Source organism: Lissotriton vulgaris, chromosome 6 (assembly GCF_964263255.1).
Source record: "Lissotriton vulgaris chromosome 6, aLisVul1.2, whole genome shotgun sequence".
Lineage (NCBI taxonomy): Eukaryota > Metazoa > Chordata > Amphibia > Caudata > Salamandridae > Lissotriton > Lissotriton vulgaris.
The window spans coordinates 1,694,031,172-1,694,053,090 of NC_141694.1; the positions used below are offsets into that span (position 1 = coordinate 1,694,031,172).

Here is a 21,919-nt window from a genome sequence, read left to right on the forward strand (position 1 = left end):
CTGCACAATAAACCAATGGTTGGATTTCAGAAGTAATGTGCACTGCAGGATTGCTTACAACAGCACAAACAGGCACTGCCAAAAAAGTGGGTTGGAACTTTTACCACATTAATTAGGAAGGGGCAAGGACAACCACAACACACTGGCTAGTGCAAACCATAAAGGTGGCACTTCAAAAACCCTTCTCAGAACACTTTTTGGACCTACAGAAGTTCTGGAGAGGACTTGACCCTGCTTGCTGTATACTGAGGGGAGCACTAAATGACTGGACCTACTCTTTCTATTATCCAGGACAAAGAATTGGATTCCAATGGTCAGTTGGCTGACCTCCTTTGTGGCTACAGGGAGACAGCAAGCTTTTCCCTCAAGTGACCAATTGGACTTAGGCTGAACCCTAATGGTGGGCTCTGTTTGAGTGAGTCATGGCTCCTGTGGGCTGTCCCTGAGGTCCAGGGGCCTTACAAGTAACCTGGATGAGCTTCTCCAGCAACCTTGAAAAGTGGGACGTAAAAGAATTTAGACTTTTAGGGCCTGTGAAGCGTAAGCATGACCTTGCGGCAAAGGTGTCTCATTTCATGTGATTAGGTCAGCTACAGCTTCAGGTTTGCCCTGCTGGAGTACTACGAGCTCCATGAAGAAGACTGAGTGAGAAGGTGAAATGATTAGGAGGCACTCGCTTTATTTACTACATTGCGGTTGGTCTAGGTTCCAGTCTACTGCAACATAGAGCGTAGTGCTTTATAGTGCTATTTTCACTTAACGCTGCAAAAATCCCTATCTCTGGTTTCTCTAATTGGATTTTTTTTGTTTTGGTGTTATTCCTTTTATTAAACTTTACTGTATTATTCTAATTTGTTTTGGGATTTTTGTTTGGTGCTTTTCCTTTATACTTGTGTTGGTACTGCCTGAATACTTCACACATTGCCCTAAGTTAAGCCTACCTCCTCTGTGCCATAGCTACCAGGAGCTGACGTTTGGAGTTTACCCTGAGAAGTTAGTGTTATTATTTCTTGAGGGCTGTGACCACCACCGCAGATAATAATCCACTTCCTTCAGTGACAATCTTTGAGGTCCCAAATCTCTGATTGTATTTTAAAATACCTACCACAAAAATATTGTGATCAACTTTACATATAGGGCCACATGTATCAACATTTGTAATGGTGATTACCTAATTCCTCTTTTCAGTGAATCGCAATTAGGTAATCGCTATTACAAATGTATGAAACTCCAAGAGTTTCATATAGCGATTCAAACGTGGTTACAAATTGAACTACCTCATTAACATTAATGAGGTAGGTCAAAATTTGTGACCCCCTAGAAATCGCTAAAATCACGTGGATGGTGGCATGCTGGGGGTCAGCAGACCACAATGTCCATGACAGTTTTTAAATAAAGCAATCTTTTATTTAAAAAATGCAGCCCGTTTTTCTTAAAGGAAAATAGTTTGCGTTTAAAAAGAAAAGAAAAGTTTTCTTTAAATTTTTTAAGAGTAGGCAGTGGTCCCTGGGACCAATTCCTTCTCTTAAAAAAGGTTTAGCATACATTCACAAAGGTGAAGGAGTTCCTTTGGGATCCCTTCCCATTTGAGAAAGGGTTACCACCTACTTGAAGTAGGTGGTAAAATGCAAATGTTTTGCAACCACATTTTGGTCACATGATATTCCTACATACCGATGCGATTCGGTATTAGGAAGGGACGCCCTAAACATGCCCCTTTCTCATAGGAAATCGCTAACCCATTTTGAGATTTGGTAATAGGTTACCAAATCGCAAAATAGGGTTTGGTACATTTGGAATGCCTTTTTTCCGGTTTCAAATGGCCTGATTCTGCGAATCTGGCCATATGCAACCTTAAAAAAGGTACATACATGTGACCCATAATATATAATGCAAATATATTGACTACAAAAATATGTTTATCCTAAAAATCTATAGTGTACTAGTAATTATTTATTTAATTGTAAATAACATTACTTCAATGTAAAATAAAAAGTAAATTAACCATTAAATATACATATATATGTAATTGCAAATGTCATTACTTCACATTAAAATAAAAGGTAAGTTAAAAATTAAATATATGTATATTAAAAATATCATATTTATTTATCATAAATACCTTACTCTAACCAAACTAAAAAATATATCACTCATAAAAATAAATAGAGCTGAAACAAAACATACAATTAGAATAACTATATTTAATCTAACTCAGAAATTACAGTAATTCTGAGTACAAACACATTTAATTGTTGACTAAAGATAAATTATTATTTTATAAGAAGTCTAATCAACAGTATAAAGATATTTTCGTAATTTCAAATGCAAAGTATAAGCACACTTAATAAACTAAATGATGAATTACTATATATTTTTAAAAACACTATCCACCCAAACAACCAATAAACCTAAGAGTCTGAAAACAAAGTTAAGAAAATATTTAAAATATTATTAAACACATAAATACATTAAAATAATTTTTAGAACTAATGTAATAATTAATTAACATTATTATATGCTTTAAGAGACAGCTCTATTCCACGTAAACTCACAACCCCCCAAAAATATACAGTAAAATAATATTATTTAACATGATAAAAAATAAAAAATAATAATATAACATTTGATATTGTTGTAAGAAACAAAAACAGTTCAGCAATTTTTGTCCATGATATTTATTGTAGTAATTACATTTTGACCACAATATTATGGTTGGGAGATATTCTGAAGGTGATAATTCTTTGGAACACCATGTCTTAGCCCTAGGTGTTGCTTCCAAGATATATGCCCACTGATAGTCATCAGCTGCTTTCCCTGACATGACCGCCTTGTGTCCATCTATGCTGTAATATACTAGCATCTTTATGGACTAGTGAAATGTCTCCTCTTGACAAATGAGGGTCCAAATTCAGCCTCATTGTATATTGCACACCCAATTATTTGAACGAATCATGCACTTTCAACAACACATTATCATAATGAAAGGTCACTATATACCAATGATTCCCTCTAGAAAACGATATCTTTTTCTTGGTAATACTTGCTGTACGTTTCTTTCAGCCACAACATGTTTGCAAAGTACACAGCACTGGTGGAAATGCTACAAATATCAACCTTCTTAGCCACAGCCCTGATTGTAGCAGACCTAGACACAATTGGCTGTGTAAAACAAATAATCAGTTCAAGAGACCTCTAGCTATCTTCAGACCAGAAAACATTGATAATGTGATCTACTAATGCAATTAAAAGCTGTTTTTCAATCAAGAAATCAATCATATAGCACGCCTTATTAATAAGAAAAATACTTGACATTAGGCATGGAGACATGCCTGGATTAAAGACTCTATTCCCTGGCAAGTGGCTTCCTGCTTGCGGAATATGAGGGTATTATTCAGCAACCAGACATTGATACTCTGTAGCATAGCCTGCAGAAGAATCTTTACAGAAAAGGTTTGCAAAGGAATCAATCAAAGGTTTTGGCCTGCAGATTGAAATGGCATCCTTATAACCCTTCTTGTGCATGAGAACAATTTCTTGTTCCTCCTAGATTGAGGGCATCTGTTTTTGTTGCATCAGACCTGCAAATGCCAATTTTTTTCAAGTAATGATAGCTAGGAAGCATGGTGTCTTATCCTTAAGTTGGGTCTGAACCACCTGGTTATCTTCACTGGAAGAAAATGGCTCATTCACTGTGGTGACTTCATATAACAATTATGGGGCCTATTAGCATGGCGATCCGCCTGCCAAATTGCACCACCGGACAGCCATTTACCCTCCGCTGCTTTTCCTCCCGCAGGCAATCATCACGATTGCCTACCAGGCGGCATATTATGGGCCGAAAAGGCCCATAATATGGTGTCAGTGCCATCCATATTACGATGTGTGCAGTAGTATGCCTTTCCATGGCAGAGACTCTGCCATGGAAAGACATGCAGAGTTCACTTTGTGGGCCTGTTGCGGGCCCCCGGGAGGGTAAGGGGGTGGGGGGCTGCACTTGCGGGTCATTGGCATACACGATGGCAGGCACCGTGCAGTGCCTGTCACGCTGTGCATGCCAAAGCACAACATGCATATTCAACATTGTGGCGGGTGCTGCTTACAGCACCGCCTGCCAAAATGTTGAATATGCGGGATGCGACCACCCTGGCGGTTGCATCCTAATTGCCGTAGCGGGACAGCCGCACCTCTGGCAGTCGGTCCCGTTTACCGGTACGGTCCGTCCACCATTGTATTAGGCCCCCTAAGTTTTCTAGTAAGCTCCTCTTTTATCACCTTAGCTGCTTTGGAACGTCCAGCTCCAGTGCTGAACGTTCCATTGCGCAGGTGCAGTTGGAACGTCCAACGGCCGTTGGCAGCACTCCCGAGGTAGTGGTGCCGTCGGCCGTTGGACGGGTGCAGCAGCTATGAGGTTAAGTGTAAGATGGACACATATGTATACCAACTTACTATATTGTGCAGTTCCTTCCTGCATCTGTATCATCACCTTAGACCAAACTCTAAAGGATTTTATGGTCTTTCCTTGTTATAATGCCATTCAAAGCTTTGAACTCTGGGGTCTATTCACAAAGGTAAATTTGGTGATAAATGTCTGCTGATTACTGGATTTACCTTACTTTCACCACCCATGAGCTCACAAAAGCCCATTTATATGTGCAGAAATCTCGATCACAAGTGTGGATTTCTCTGCACCCATGAAACCCACTGGATAGGTGGGAGAGTGGGTGTTCCAAGGAATTGGGTAGCCATGGAAGTTGGTGAATGCCTACAAATATAGTCAGCTCCTCTTTTTCCTCCCTGGAAAGGGTTAGAACTTTTCTCTAAACAAAGGCTGATGGAAATCCATTTCAAGTGTTAGGAGAGGAATTAATCAACCCCAGATTTGGAGGGGGTTCATGATAATAGCTTTCTCCATAAGAAGAAATATTTTTCCTGTTGGGAAAAAAGCGTGTTTGCACCAGGGGTTCTATTTCCCTTGTATAAAGGTCTCTTACCAAGGAGAACTCCACACAGCGAAAACAGGATCAGTTGGGATTGCCCCAAACCTTCCAAAAAGTAAACCTAAAAACCTGTAATTGGTATATTTTCTCAGGCCCACTGCTGAGTACATTTAACAATTCCAGAAAGTAGACAGAGTACATGTTGGCAGACTTGGAGATCTCAGAAAGAGTTTTCCTTACTTTCTTTGTGATTTGTACCCTTTTGTCTCACTTTTAATGAGGAGTTAATCATTTAATTAGTACTGACTGATTTGGGATATTCCACTAAGTCAACAGCATCAAGCATGCATTCTTCTTTGCACTCCTAGTTAGAAAGTGAGCAAACATTTCTGTTGAATGCCCTGTCAATTGTATTGTCTGTCCTAATGATGACCATACCAGTTTAGTTTGGTTGAAACGCTGTTGACGCCTCTCTTTAGCACATATTGAAGAGGAAGCACTGAGTGCTACTTCTGGTTTTGTGTTTTGTCCAATTAGCCTTCATGTGAATTTATCTGCCTCTGCCTTTGTTTTTGGTTTACACTGTCAATGTGTTTTTTTATAAGGTTTGTTGTGTAATGGGGTGAGCACCTGTATTTTATGGTTGTATTGTGTTTTTTATCACTGGCCTTATAGCCCGCCGTTAAATGCCCGAGCCTAAGGTGAGGACCTTTAGCACGTGAGCAGGACTTTATTTCCCGGTATAGCCCAGCTACGGAAGGCTATAATGCTATTAGAACACTCTGCCACTAGAGGGCAGAATGTTCTAACAAATAAAACAAAGGCCTCACAGAGCCCGAGGTGATTTAAATCCCTTTGGGCTCCAAGAGGCCTTTTCTCACAACAGCAGCAGCTGTGAATGAAAAAAAATATTTAAATGTTGCTCTGCGGGCTCCTACCGGCCAGTAATGAAGTGCTCAGCATTCTAATTTGCTTTATGTGATGCAACTTTCATTGTTCGTTAGCATAATTTTTTATTTTTGCATTGTTTTCAACATTAGTAAGATTTATATTTTTTGTGTAATGTCGTACTAGAACCCCTATTAGTACTTTAGGGCCAGATGTAGGAGCCCTAATACCGGTCGGAAACGGACAATTTCGGCCGTTTCCGACCGGTATTAGGGTTTTCAGATGTAGGGGGCTGAAAAATACAGAATCGGTATATTTACCGATTCGGTATCATTACTGATTCGGTAAATTACCTAATTGGTAAATATACCGATTCTGTAATCACAAATGTAGGTGGCACAGTTTACAGTGCCATAGGCCTTTCAGATTCGGTATTTTACCACCCAATCCAATTGGGTGGTAAAATACCGAATCCAGGTGTGCATGCACATGTGTGCATGCACACCTATGCCATGTGACAGACAGACATGCCCTTAGGGCATGTCTGTGTGCCACATGGCACACATGCCTGTATTTGGGGTGCTAGAGGGTGTCAAAGTGACACCCCCTGCACCCTTGCTGGAATCGGTATTTACCGAATCAGTAAATACCGATTCGGTAATGCCCATTGATTCCTATGGGCTTCAATGCCCATAGGAATCAATGGGCATTACCGAATCGGTATTTACCAAATCGGTAAATACCGAATCTTAACGATTCGGTATTTACCGATTCTGTAATACCTACATCCGCCCCCTCTATTTTACCACTTCTTAAATACCGAATCGGTAAAATTCGGTATTTAAGAAGTGGTAAAATAAAATTACCTACATCTAGTCTTTTCTTTGCCCCAGGTAGGGGGAATCGGGATAGCCTGTTTGATGTAACTTCTTTGCACTCCAACATGTACTACATTGAACCACGGATTCACGTAAGCACAACCTTTCTTTTTACCATCTGCAGTGTGTCTGGTAAGGAATGCAGTGACTTTCAAAATTAATTTAGAAAAATCTTTCATGATACATACATCAGGCAGGTGGAATATGAGTGTATAGCATTGTCCAAGAAAAGGAAGAAACTTCCCATACATTAGAGGATTGAATGAGGAAAAATGTTTTTTTCCATTTTATTGTAGGCCAATTATTAATAGAAATTAAATTAGATGTGAATGCATTGATGTTGTCAATGAGTGAAGACTCAAATGTCTTCTGTGTTTCAAGGCCTCAAAAATATAAATTATCCTATGATGGTACCTCTTAAGTAAGAGCATGGATGGCACAATATCGTCAATAGAAATTGTTATTCTGCCGCTACTGTATGTTCCGTTAAGTAAATTTCAGCTAAGGTGTGAATAACCCCACTTTACAAGTAAGAATCCTACTTCTTGGTTTGTGGCCACCTGCACAGATTTGCAGTTCAAGTAACCAAAACAGGGACATGTTGAACATAGATGAGCATTATTTGAATTTTGAAGAAGCACTGAGTTGAAGGTAAAGATGTATGTCTCTATCCCACAGTAGAGATCAAAATGATGGTGAACAAAGAACTACAGAAGTTCACACAAAGGTGGGGATAGATTTCTTGCATGCTATACAAAACAGCTTTGGTAGGTTGCTCATTATGAATAACCATAGAAAGCAACCTTGAGCTCAATTCTTAAAGGTAGACCTATACTCATACTAGTAGTATCTTTATGACAATGGAGTAGATAGGCCTGTCCTATCTTTTTATGTAGTTGTAAAGATACTTATAGTAATGTACCTTTGTGAATGCCAAATAATCATGAACTTACACAAAAGGGTATGTTTACCTTTGTAAATCAGGCCCTAAGTTTATACTTTTATACTCAGATGTATTTGCCAATCTTCATTACAGAACAATCCAAGCTTTATTAACTGCATAAGAAAGGATTGATAGACAACCATCTTCAAGTCAGCACTTCCATGCAGGTTCTTACTTGTGTGGAAATCAAATTAAATGAATGCATGTAGAAATAAGTGTAAACTAGTTAAAGATGACTTACATTAATGGTCATACTGCGAATTTGTAGGATTATAGTGCCATTGCTCCAGATAGTGTTTTTCAAAATGTGGATATGTGTATATATTTGACAAATGAACTACTGTAAATTGAATTACTATCCTTTAGATATATTTCTCCAAATAGTGGATTTATAAAGCTATAGGTATGTTACAACACATGCACACAAACGCACACACACACCCATACACTTTGGAACGACCCAACAAAACTCTTAAAGATTCATAGCGAGAAAAAAACAAAAGTTGTTCTACTAAAATACAAGTTATGAAGAACCCCAGTTAACGTTGTCCGAGAGGAAAGAACAGTTGAATGCATACCAAGAGTTCCATGTTCAAAAGGCACTGCTATAGACCTCAGAAAGGTTTTCAATACCTTTTAGGAACTATTGTGAAAGAAGCTGTTATTTAGAAGTATGCACATATAGACAACCACCGTCATAGACAACGTTCAGACATTGAATAATCAATTAGAAAGAAAATTGTAACCTCCTTACCTGTATGTTGTAAACATTAAATGGAAGTAAATTGCCCAAAATATAGGATCCTGATTCATTCATCCCAGTTGTATATTGCTTATTATCTACATATACAGAATATTTGGTGATAACACCATTTGGGTTTGAAGGTGATGTCCAGATGACTCGTACAGCTGTACTGTTGATGACAACAATCTCGGGAGGGAACATGCCTTCGGGCTCTGAAATTAAACAAACAAATATTAATAATCTACAACTGCTTCAGCCAAGCAGTTTGATTAACAGAATTATGTCCTGTTTTTCAGCTTTAAAAAACTGTTTAGTGAGTAACTATATTTTTTATGGGAATGTATCACGATCCTTAACCATCTGCCAATTTTCTTAATATAGCTAGTAGAGTAATGGTAGAAAAAAAATGTGAGTAGGAATAATGTATGACAGCATGCTGCGCTTGGTTATAACCAGTTGACCAACAGTTTGCTCTCAACTTTTCATTACCTGTATGAGTGGGTTATTGCATAATGTATATTATAAACATAATTATTTCAAAATGATACAGCCAAGAAAATTTTTGACTTGAATTCTGAAAAATCGAGGCAAGCACATGTTAAGGTGTCAAAAACATTTCACTGAAAAGATTTACCTATCACACCAAAAAATAAAAAATAAATAATCATAAACAATATATCACATAATTTACCTGGGGCAATATTTAAAATGTTACTGGCTTTACAAGTGGCTCAATCATATGAACAGTTGATAAACCTGTATTAGTTTTGCTACCGTTATACTTTGCCTTTGGACCGATTGACCGAACCGTAAAATCACATTTGTTGTTATTGACACTGACACTGAGGGGCATATCAGCAACAGCCATCGATAATTATCGCTAAGCGCGCTTAGCACGAGGAGAATTATCACCGGCTATTGCTGGATTATATAGCCGAGATAGCGCGCTATCAGCAACGCTTATCTCCAATGCTATATATAATCCAGCGATAGCTGCAAAAGGTGCGATTATCGCACAACACTTGGCGAATCGTTATTGATAGGGCAGGGTGGATTCATCCACACAATCCACCTCCCGTAGGACAATATAGCTAAGTAAGAATAAAAGCAGGCGTAATGAAACCTGCGATAAGCGCGGTTAGCGCTACTTTTCTCGTCGCTACGCAGGTTAGCGACCGGATTGATAATAGGAGATATGTTTGTTTGCGACTTTATCCCTGTTATTTTTGTAGGAAACGCCCACTTTGCATATGATTGGCGTTGCAAAGCTGGGCATTAGGGAAACGGGTGAAGAGGAATAGAAACACGCGCTAGCGTGTTCTTGCTGATAGTGCAATGAAATTTTCGCCACTTTTCGGCCGAAAACGGACGCTAAAGCAGCAATAATTTTATTGCTTCCCCTTGATGCCACGCCCCTAACTTTGTAGCTATACTGGAGACCACTATTCCACAGGAAAAGCATGCTGTTACTTACTAACTATTTTGGTTTCTTTTCGTGATGCTCCCCAAAAGATTGCAAAAAAATATACATAGGCATAAGTTTGGCACTGGAAAAAATGTCATGAAAACTGTTCAAGAGATGAGGAAGACACAGGTCAGACCTGTGTTTGCATTTCAATTCACGATAGGACACATTTGGTGAACCTAACTCAAAAGCTATGGAAAGAGTTGTCAGTCAGCCTAACATTAAAAAAATAGCCACTACTTTTTGTGTGCTTTTAGGTGTAATTGCAGTGTTCTTGAGTTCCGTCCATAGACAGCTTTACTGCTAAGAATACCTCATATCAATTCTTTAAAACAAACGCTGTCCGAAAATATACAGAGAAAAAGCAAACTTTGGGTCAGCTCTCTTCGTCCATCGGTTTTCACGTTATATTGTCTTATGAATATTTCTGTTCTGATTAGGTGTTGGTGACAGTGTAGTAGCGTAGTTCTGGGACTATCTTTTAGTGGGAAAATAACAGTGGTGGTAGTGATGTAGATAATTTTAATTTGTCAAATGAGTTGTTACTTCCAATCATGCCATGATGAGTTTGCTGTTTTGCTAATTTGTTATGCAAGAATTGTGTATGCAACCTCTAATTTTGGGGGTGAGTGAGAAAACGTTCCCTTACTACTAGAGATGCTGTCATATTTTCTTGTAACTCTTACAGAGAGATTTGAAAAAACATTCTTTTTTTTACGATTGATGCTGTTTATTTATTTTCTGGTTATTTTGATGCTCGTTTGGGACTTAGAATTATTTTTGATTTTGACTACTCTGTATAACTTTGCATTTTAGCCTTCATGGCATTTATTCTGTACTGAATGATTTTTGCGATTTTTGCAATAAAACACTTGAACTTTTCTCTAATCTAGAACTAAGTTGTGTTCCCGATTTATGGTGCTACTCTGCTAAAATGATATTGGGGTGGATCCCTTTTTACACAAGAACATTTCGGAGCATTACAGCCTGAGGTAAATTTTGGGATGATCTGAATTTAGAGGTGTCCTAAAAATTGGGGTATGGGGTTCTGCGTCCACAATGGGGCCATCAAGTTTTTTTTCTTAGACTGCAGATGTGACATGTAGTTTGAGACCCAATGTAAGTTCTTTTTATATATTTACTTTGCTGATATGGCAACATTTTAATTGCTGGTGTATGGTTTTCCCCTTGAAGAACTGCTTGTAATTTGGATACCTCTGGCTCCTAATAATAAACAGTTCTTCACTAGATGCCCTCGTGCATTTTATTTGCTTTATTTTTTGTCTTGATAGCATATTCCATGATGATTGTTTTGAGCTCTTATACATGTTTTTAAAGATTTAATGACAAAGCGTACTGTGTCAAACATAACTACAAAGAGACATTGTGTTGTACCTTTTAAGTCCAACACTGCAACACAAACTTCATCTTGTAACTCCTTTTATAATACTCCTCTTTGAATGTGCGGATTACCTTTGGTAATTCAGTCTGTTTAGCTAAGGGGTCCTATTCGTGGCTATATGCTGATGTAGCCCAAGATCATGTTTCTTTAGGTGACGTTTGTTCTAGGACAGCTGGGGGGGGGGGGGGGGGACAGAGTTGCCCCACTATCACCAAACAGTTTCCTAACAAAAAGTAGGATCATCCCCTTTGGTTTTGCTAAGTTCGCCCTAAATTGGCAGGGTAAGCCCAGACGGGGGTCCCTTGCTCACTTTGCCACTGGATTCAAGATAGCCTGGCTGATGAGGGTTATGAACCTGAAACAGGTCCCAGGATGCTTGTTTCCGGTCCAGGGAAGACATGGCATGGTAGTTCGGGCTGGACTGTTCCCATGAGGCACAGGGTCAGACGGATTTGCATATGGCCATGTCTGAACTAAGGTGGTGGAGTGAGCTAAAGAATGATGATGGATTAAACCCAGATCAGTTGATTGGGGATGAGTGCTTGCAATGTTCAATACTCCGTCCATCATCCCCTTTGGTTTTGCTAAGTAGCTTTTAAGACATGGCACAAAAAGTGGATTCCTTTTACATTTTTGCTTTTACAGCATCTGGATTGGCATTGTAATAAAGGTTTATGATTATGCCTGTACAAATTTCTTACAGAACCCTCCCAGAATCTTTTGAGATGATTTAAGTTATTTTACAATTGATTTTCCTATAGGTCTTAGTAGGTGGAAGGGTCTTTATGGGATAAGATTTCCAAGGGCAGTTACCAGTCCAAGGTAGCACTGGTGCTCTTTTTTTCTATTAGGTTCAAGAGTGAAAGCCGACAGATCAGTGTTAAAGGACGACAGGTTAAAATAGATGGTTTGTGGGGGTTATCAAATCTTGGAGCAAATTGAGAAAAGAGGATCAAGACAGTCACATCAATGTCAGCCTAGGTAGTAGGATATTTCATATGATGTTAGTAGAGGCAGATAGCATAGCAGGTTGTCAGATTCAACACCCTTTGGCTCTAGTCCCCCAAATGTGTTGCCTTCACCCCCTCCTATTTATTGAATATAGTTTTGTTGCCTTTAGGACTCTGTACACTTTACCACTACTAACCAGTGCTAAGGTGCTTGTGCTCTCTCCTTGACACATGATAAGAATGGCTGGCACTTAATTGACACATTTAATTCACTTGCAAGTCCCAATAAAATGGTACTACATGTACCCAGAGCCTGTAAATTAAATGTTGCTAATCTGTGCCATCCACTAAAGTAGAACTTTAAATCATGTCTCAGGCCTGCCACTGTAGTCTGTGTGTGTGCAGTATTAAAGTGCCATTTAGACCTAGCAAAATAAACCTATTGCCAAACCTTATTTTTTAATACTTTCAAGACACAAATAAGGTAGGTCCTAAAAACGTCTAGGGTAGGGTGCATAGCATTTAAAAACAGGCATCTGAGTTTATGTTTTACATGTCCTGTCAATTAAAAACTCCTAAAGTCTTTCATTGTGGTAAGGCCTCGCTCCTTAAGACTAAAACTGCGATCACGTATTACCTTTTAATAAATACTAACTTCAGATTGGCAGCAGATAATATTTACATTCAAATTAATTATAATTTGACATCAACTTTAATGGTAAAGTCAGATGTTAAGTTACAATGGCGTTTTGTGCCTAAACCCACTGTGTCTTTCTGCTAGTAAACATGGTCACGACTATGGATGTCTCTCCTGTAATGGGTTGTTGATTTCTTCCCCACATGGAGACAAAAGGGGCATAGATGTGTACAGGTTGGCCCAACTTGGCAGGATGACTTGGGGTGGGGAGGTGTACCTAGCCCCACTTACACTTCAAAGGGCTTCGCCTACAGCACACAAAGGAACCTGACATCAGGCCTGGCCTTCCTTTTGTCACTGTCGAGAGTGAAGAGCTAAACCCAGGAAGGAAAAGGGAACTGGACAGAACTAGTCTGGGAGGGGGCTAGGAGTTGCCCCCCCCCCCCCCACCCCTCAAAGGAGGCACTAGGGATAACAGGTGGCACTCTCAATCAAAACACTCCTGGACCTGTGAAAGATTCAGTAGAAGGACTGCCCTGCTGCCAGAAGGACTGCTTTTCTGCTTGAAGGACTGCCTTGCTGTCTGAAAAAGGATGATTGGACTTGCTTTCCTTGATCCCAGGCTACCAAGATGACTCCTAGGGTCAGTTGGCTGACCTCTTGTGTGTGCTACAGGGATGCAACAAGCTTCCAGAGGCCTCACTGGAACTGTCTAGCTGACACAAACACATGGACCTGTCTGATCCCTGATGTTGGTCCCTGCTGGAGTGAGTCAGCGGCTCAAAGAGGAGACCACAGGTCCTGGACCCTTGGCTGGCCTCATAATGTACTTCTCCTGAACTTTATTTGAGAATCCAGAAGTTTTGGCCATTCATGTCAAGGCTCCGCCCCTGACGAGCAGTTCCAGTGAGGTCTACCCTCACCCGGCAGCAACGACTGGCAGTGCAAGACCTGCACTTCGCCCTAACTGTGACCGTCCAGGACTAACCACCATGCAAAGCTCCAGCAATGAACAGATCTTGGCGCTACAGTGACAAATGTCTGTGGAGCTTGACATGCTCTTCGTGTTGTAATCCTTCTCCTTGTACCCTACTCCATCCGAACTATTCATGCCAGACTTCAAAGGATAACTCTTCAGTGGGACTAACTTAGTGCCTGTACCCAAACTGTGCTCCATCGTGATCAGCCTGAACTTGTCACTTTCCCACATTCCTGAGTGACCATATAACCACAAGTGGCACTTTCTGCTTTGTGGCATTATTTTCAATTAATATTTTTAAACTTAACATCTCCTCTTCTACTAATTTGATTTTGTTTCATAAAATGTACTCAATTTTCCTAATTGGTTTAGGATTTTTCTTCCATTGTGTTTTCACTGTATTACTGATTTTGTGATGCATCAATTAGTTACACATTGCCTCTAAGTTAAGCCTGACTGCTTTGCACCAAACTACCTGGGGGTTAAGCACAGGATTATTCTTTGACTTTTGTGGTTTTACCAGGACAAAGATTGTGGTTGTGGTTGAGAGGCCTCCACCGCTCTCAACCAATAACCCATTTTTACACCAAATATATGAGTGAGCCCAGAGTGGAGTTGACACATCTGGTCTACTCTACTAAGTATGCATTTAAATTGATATAGTTCAGTCTTGTCAAACCAGGTATTGACTTTACATAAGCAGATGACAGGCTAGGCGGGGAGAAGCTGAAGGGAGGGTATAGTCATCAGTGCAACGGGTCTTTGGGCAGGAATGTGTGTAGAAACAACCTTGTGTTCAATGGGGAGATAATTGGGAAAGGAAAAGTTAGCATAGGCAACATCAGCAAAATACACTGTTTCTCACTGGTGTTTGTACAAGTTGCCAGTGAAATAAATACACTGCGATTTTAAGATTAGCTAATAAGCCCTTGTGTGAAAAGGAACCTGTTACTTCTTCATAAATAAAATGTTCCATTATCAACAGCCCCCTCCCATTTACAGCACAAGCTCAAATATATAAGGAAAAGAAAGTAATTGTCCAATTATGCCATGAAATTGGTACCAGGACTGTGGTACAATAGATGATGTTTCAACCGGATGCATGCCCAGGTAGGCATTACAATCAGGTTACCTTATAAAACCTTATTTTGGAGGTTTCAGGGCCCTTAATCCAGAGAGTCCTTGTATATCAGGCATATAAACTTGAAATTAATCCTTAACTGAAACAGATATTACCTCCAAAGCAACCCACATTTTCACTAATTTAAGAGATGCTCCCAAGACTTGAATGGATGAGTTATATATTAAGCAACAGAGTAGCAAACAATTCTATAAACTTCATAATTGATCACGGAAATGTCAATGGTAGAAACTTGGAAATTTGAGGATGCTTTTTTCCTGATCTTTATGCTTCGTGGTTCAAAGAAGTTAAAATATTCAGACGGTTCTACTTTGATATCAGTGTGGTTTTTTAATACCACTGGATTCAAGATGTCATGAAAGATCTTAAATAGGTTCTTTGACAAATATATGATACTACTGATCCAGTGTAGTTAGAGCTGTTTAAACGCTGACAAAGGCTCTTTGGTAGCTTCTCATTTAGCACTGGGTCATTGACTTGAAAAGTGCGTTGAGACAGATTTAATTGCACATTGTCATATTTTTTATTTAAGGTTTTGAACCTGAGATATGTATTTATGAAGACACTAAAGAATTGTATCTGGAGCTGTGCTGCTCTCCCACTTGCAGTTGAACTCTTCATTCCTGATTTTATTTAGGACTCTGGATTAAGCATCTGAAGTTGTGTGTAATTGTTCTTTTCAACCCAGGTATTTGTGGAGACAAATGTTAGTGAGCACAGCTGAACACAGGTTGAACTTTCAAGTTGATTAGCTCCAGGTTCCACAGAATGATTAGATCTATGCACTGTGGATGGGGGCATAAACAATGTTGTGTTTTAAGTGGCAACTCAATAGTTTATACTACTTTTTTTGCCTATTTCTTCCGGGGATCTAACATTTGAGCCTGGTATCAGTTAAAGTGCATGTAAAGCCAATGGGTTATTTTAAGTGCATCATCACCATACAAACAGGGCCCACAAGTTAGAAGCATATTATGGTGTAAGAGAGATCCTTGTGGTGAGTCTACTGTCTTAGGTAGTCGGTTCTTAAAGAAGAACATATGATGTTTCCTAGACCTGTCATCCTTAGGATGGTCTTCCCCCAAACTTTTTGCCTGCTTACCACCTCCTTTTGCTGATTCATTTTGTTGGCGTTAGGACTCTAAGCACTGTACCACTACTGACTAGTGCTAAAGAGCATGTGATTTTTCTCTAAACATGGAATCATTGGTGTATACACAATTGGCATATTTAATTTACTTGTAATTCCCTTGTAAAGTGTTATACCATATACACTGGGCCTGTCGATTAAATGCTACTAGTGGGCACTGATTGTGCAACCCACACCAGTAGCCCTGTAAACATGTCTCAGGCCTATTATTGCAGAACCTGTGGGTGCGGTTTTACTGCCACTTTGACTTGGCATTTAAGTCCCTTTGCCAAGCTTTAAAGTCCCTTTTAATTACACATTAGTCACCCCTAAATTAGGCCCTAGATAGCCCATAGGGCAGGGCGCTTTGTAAGTAAAGGGTAGGATATGTACAAAGGGTGATTACCTCCTACTGATGGGAAGCCAGTGCTCGGAAGAAAGGGCTTTTGTGCATTCCAAAAACCCATCTTTGAAGTCACCCCCACTTTAAAGGCCTAACTGGGTATAAGTACTGGGGCTCTTACCCCAACAAATCAGACACTTCTGGACCTCCAACTGGATTCTACCAGAAGAACTTATGTGCTGCATGAAGGACTGACACTCTACTGGACTGCTGACCTGGAAGTCCTGCTTTTCTCTTGTGTTGCCCTGCTGAGTTATGATCCTGCTGATTGCTGGACTGATCTACAACGGCTTGTTGGCTTGCCTCCTGTTGCTTGAGACTCAGAGATATCAAAGTCTCTACACCTCCTCCTGTGCCTGAATCACTGGAAAAGGAGCCAGATACTTGTACCAGAACAATGAACACATTTCCATTCTGCTTGTAGCAGAACCAGTGCATCAACACTGCTGTGGGAAGAAAATAGGTGCCTAGTACTCACAACCACCCCATCACATTCGGAACCCCACTTCTGAACCAACTCATCATCGTCATTGCATGGGGAAGATTGGCGCATCACCCCTCCAGAGCGGATTAACCCACCTCATTGCCTTCGGAACCACTGCACTCAGAACTGGTGCTTCATTCAACCGACCCAAAGCATCGCTGCCGCTGAATGAAGGATCAACATTGATGCATCTCTTGTCTGCAGCTCGTATCTTATTGTTTTGACCAGGATCAAGGTACTGTGTTCCCCGGGCCTGTGTGGTTCCTGTTTCCGGCCTGTGCTTCATTGTGGTCAGCTTGAACTGTTGACTTTGCCCTGGTCCAGAGCGGCTAGATAACCGCCAGAGTCACTCTTTTTTTATTATTTAAAAAATCATAACTCAACTTTTACTTATTCAATTTTTGTCATTTTAGTCTTGATTTATTTATAAAAGTATTGCCTATTTTTCTAAACCAGTGCGGAGTCTTTTTGTGGTGTTTTCATTGTGTTACTGTGCACGTGTTGCACAAATAATTTACACATTGCTACTTTAAATAAGCCTGACTGCTCCATGCCAAGCTCCCAAAAGGTGTGCACAGGTCATCTTTTAGAGTGTAGGTAGCTTAACCTGACTAGATTGTGGTCCCTACTTGGACAGGGTGCATACCTCTCCCAAGTAGAGACCCCATTTCTAACAGTGTTTAATGAGCAGTTCATTGCAGATCACTGTAGAATTATCTGAGGTTCTAAGATTGTTCTCTACTTTGGTAGTTAAAAAGGTTTTCAAACATGTGTTTTAACATGTGTCAGATGCTGTGTGAGTCACACAATAGGTCATCATTTTCTAACCATTTTTGAAACTCGCGGATGTTTTCAGGAATATGCCTGGAAAAATGTGAGAGCAGCAGGTTCCATGAAGTTCTCCTAGAAAATGTTTTGAAGCCCTATTTATGACTATGCAAAGCAATTTCTGCATAAGCAAAATTGCATTGTTTAAAATTTCAATAATTAAAAAGTATTATATTTATGCAAATATATTTTGAAGTTTTCTTATTCTTGCTTTCTTCAACTTTGGTAGTTTCCCCTTCCCATTACTATCCTGTCAAAGAGGATGAGGGAAGGGTTCATGAAAGATTTGTGAATACATACAAAAAAGTTATTTTGTGGGTGTTCCAATCTATTCAAGTCATTCCTACCATTCCTACCATAAAATATCCGCTCTCTATCTTAGAAATGTACTGTTACAATAATGCATACATGTTTAAAACTCCTAATGAGTGGAAGTTCATATTTTGTGACTCAAAATTAGCTATACACTTGTAAAACAGTGATTTGTAATATGAAATTATACATTCAATTGGCTTTGTAATTAAAACCCTGTGTTTTTAGGCCCTCTAGACCTGTCAACTTACAGGCAGCTGGCGGGTAGTGTGTGTGGATAGTGGCTGCATTTTAGAATGTAAGTAGGACCTTTGTATGAAGAACTGTCAGTGACTATCGTCATAGGGTTTATTTGTTTACATATAGCAAGTGGAGTTCTGATGACTGTGCAGGTTTTTGTTGACACAGGGTTGCTCAATGAATTCATAAACATTTGGTGATATAGCAAACATGCTATATGCTTTAATTGTGCATCAAAGAATTGCAGATTGCTATTTGGGCAGTCATGGTGGTGTTGGAAACACAGTGTGTGTGAGAAAGTAAATTAATATTTGGGGAGGATGGTAATGAACCACGAGTAATATGTCCACTATCTTGCTGGATTCAGTTAAAAGTTTCAGTAGTTTATACCTGAGCTCAACCCCTGTTAGCTATTACAGGTTTAACTTAAACAAAATCTGCAAAGCATCTAGAAGTACTAAAACAGTAAAAGAAAACACAATAAAAACTCAACTCCAATTATTCAAAATAGACAATAATTAAATTTACAAAATTACATGCAAATGACAAAAATCAAGGGGAACCAGAGATATGAATTTCAGAATAGTTAACTAAATTTTCACCAAAAGCAGTTAGTACTAGACTAGAACCTAGGTTCATTTTCAGATTGACCATGATAGAGCTTGAGTTGAATACACAAACCAGATTTGAACCGGTTGGAGGTTTTACCACAAAAGGTACTTACAATGCTTCCACTGGGCTCTATTTGTTGGGTGACAGTTGGAAGGTGAATGCAAATTATCCCCCAAGAGCTTGAGGAAGGAAAAAATTTAACTTTCTAAAAGCCCCTTTTCCTTTATATGTAATAAAACTCCATCTTCACCATTAAGTGAGGCATTTAACAAATATTAAAAATATAATTTAATCTCTTTCTCTATTTGCAAGCCAATCTTCTACAGTGAGAATAATTTTTGGATGCTGGTCACTGTAAACACACGTCTGCTTTAGATTTCCACATATCTTACTTTTACATACCAGGCACCCTACCTTGTGGGCTACAAGACCTATAGAGGAGTGACTTATTATTACTTTAAAAAGGAGGTATCAGCCTTGTAAAAAAGATAATTTTAACAGGTTGGGTTGCATTTTTAAAACCTCAGCAGTCAGCCAACAGTGGTAGGCCTGAGGTAAAACTTGCCTATGGCAGGCTTGAATCTAACCCTAGATATGCCACACAGGTGGAATTTAAAGTGGGGTACTTGGCTGCATGTTAATCAAGTGCCATAGGACAATTAGCAGTAGTGGGTGTCAGTGGAGTTGATTATTATTGGTGTCAAGGACATGGGTGAGGGTATACCTTGGTTTGGATATGACTTTAACTGTGTTCCATGCGTCGGACGGCCACCGGCCTCCGACTTCAAAGTGGGCGTGTGCGGAGGACGGCTGGGGGCCGTCCAAACCAAGCCCACTGATTAATTCACCCACACCGCTGCGGAATTCGCGCCGCGGTCAACGGGTTAAGGTGACGTGTGAGATATGTCAGAGAGGTGACCCTGTGGAAATCCCAGTCATGGTCTCCACCGCCAGGCTCTCTGGTGTTGAAATAAATAGCTGCAGTTGTCTTTGCACCTCCTTATTTTCTCTTCACCCTGTCACTTTGAACTCAAACGAAGCACAGGGAGCTTTGTATGGTTGCATATGCTTCTGACTTGGTCCTGCAGGTATTCAAGCATGGTTATTGTGCACACATAAAATGTAAAGGTATAAAAACCCCAATTTTACCAGGAACAGTGAAATGAAGGAAATATGTGAGTTCATCATAATGACAACCCCCAAGCCACTCGTTTGAGATTTATCATTGGCAGAGCCACAACAATTGTGTGGCAAGGTTGTCTAAATAGAACAGCACATTCTCCAGCAGTATTATTTTCATACATTTGACCTTGAAACATTATTTATGTAACATCTGCAAAGTATGCAAATTGTATTGCATTTTAAGTGGCAAATGCAGTAAATCCATACTTATGAGGTAAAGGCTGAAGCCACAGAATCACATACATCCATTGACCTTCACCATTGTCTATTTTTTAACCCAAATGCACTCATGAAAGGTAAAGCAAACCTAAATATGTTTATTCCAATCAGGGCAAACTGATTTTTCAAGCTTTCTACCTCAAAATAAATATGCAATATAAACATTTTATAAAAGGTAACATATAATACGGTCCTATATTTCTATTGCAGCGTTTTGCTGATATTTACAAACCATTCAGCCTTTGGATATGTATGTATACATATATTACCTATTGGCGGTTGCCTGTAAGTAGTTATGGTTAGGACCTAGTTTCCATAAGAAAAACGTTTTTTGTTTTACCAATAACGGTGGCACAGTTTTATGAATCTTCACAACATTTTCCAAACTATTTTGATGCTCACTTCAACTACTGTGTGGAAAGTTTCAGGGTAATTCGTTCAAGCGGGAGGCGAGAAAAAGAGGAGGGTCCCAAAACGTATTTTCCCCATGTTGATTGCTATAGGGACTTTAGACAAGTCTACAGCCTGAACCACTGAACGGAAGTTCACCAGATTTGACAGAATGCTAGATCTTGGTCTAGAATAGTGCCTTTCGGTAGTTTGGTGTTAATCCATTCAGTCGTTTTAGAGATATTAACCACAATCCAAATATGTATATCTAGTGGCGCTGATCCTTCGCAGCTCTGACATACCCATGCTGTAATCTAATTGGCTGTTAATACTTCAACCAGGAAGTGTTGGCAGCTATCTTGGTACTCAGCTTCAACCAAGTCTATATATATAGAAAATAGGCTATGGTAGGAATCCTCCTAGATGTTGCCACAAAATTTCAGGTGGATCTGTGAATTTGTGGCAAAATTGGAGGGAAAAAAGTGCAGTCTTCTGCGTTTGTTTTGAAATGAGACCCTGGGTGGGCCAGGTCATGGGGCATGTTTTAAAAAGGAGGGGGTTGCATGGTACCCCCTTTTAAGGCTTTTAGAGGCCCAGGGACCACTACCTTCCTGGGGCTTTATTTACATAATGGAGGGGAGCTCGGACCCCCCTCCTTGGCTTCCTCGAGGCTAGGGGGACCACCACCTTCCAGGGCTTTCATTTTAACTTCGGAGGGGGGGGGCACACAGATCCCCCCTGTGCTTATTACAAGCCCTGGGGGCCACCACTTCCTGGCACCTAAATATAAAAAGGAATAGGGGACCAGGAGCCCCCATACTCTGAGGCCCACCAACTCAGCAGGGCCAAATCACTTCAAAAAACTTGGAGGGGAGTCACGTGCCCCCCCCCCCCCTCAGGCCATATACAGTTCCAGGGTCCACCACATCCCATGGGCCAGGCCATGCAGAGTGGGGCCCTCCTACTGGAGCCATATATGGTCCTTCAGACTTCCCCCACAGCCACCCACAGCCGGATCCTCCTATATCCCTGGGTGCCCATCCCCGGGACATAGTGGTTTACTTTTGCTTGGTAAGACCTGTGACAGCTCCCAGCAAGCAAAACAAACACTCCTGACCCAGCTGGCCGGTGCTGTCATAATGCTCCCACCTG

At 40.1% G+C, this 21,919-nt stretch overlaps 1 protein-coding gene across 1 annotated transcript in view; it reads right to left on the minus strand.

Moving 5' to 3' along the window:
• Nucleotides 1-21,919, minus strand: part of USH2A (usherin) — a 2,319,650-nt gene that overhangs the window by 1,007,468 nt on the left and 1,290,263 nt on the right. Inside the window, exon 33 of the mRNA XM_086925936.1 lies at nucleotides 8,404-8,606. Within this exon, the coding sequence (XP_086782062.1) occupies nucleotides 8,404-8,606 (203 nt within the window). The remainder of the gene's footprint in view (nucleotides 1-8,403; nucleotides 8,607-21,919) is intronic.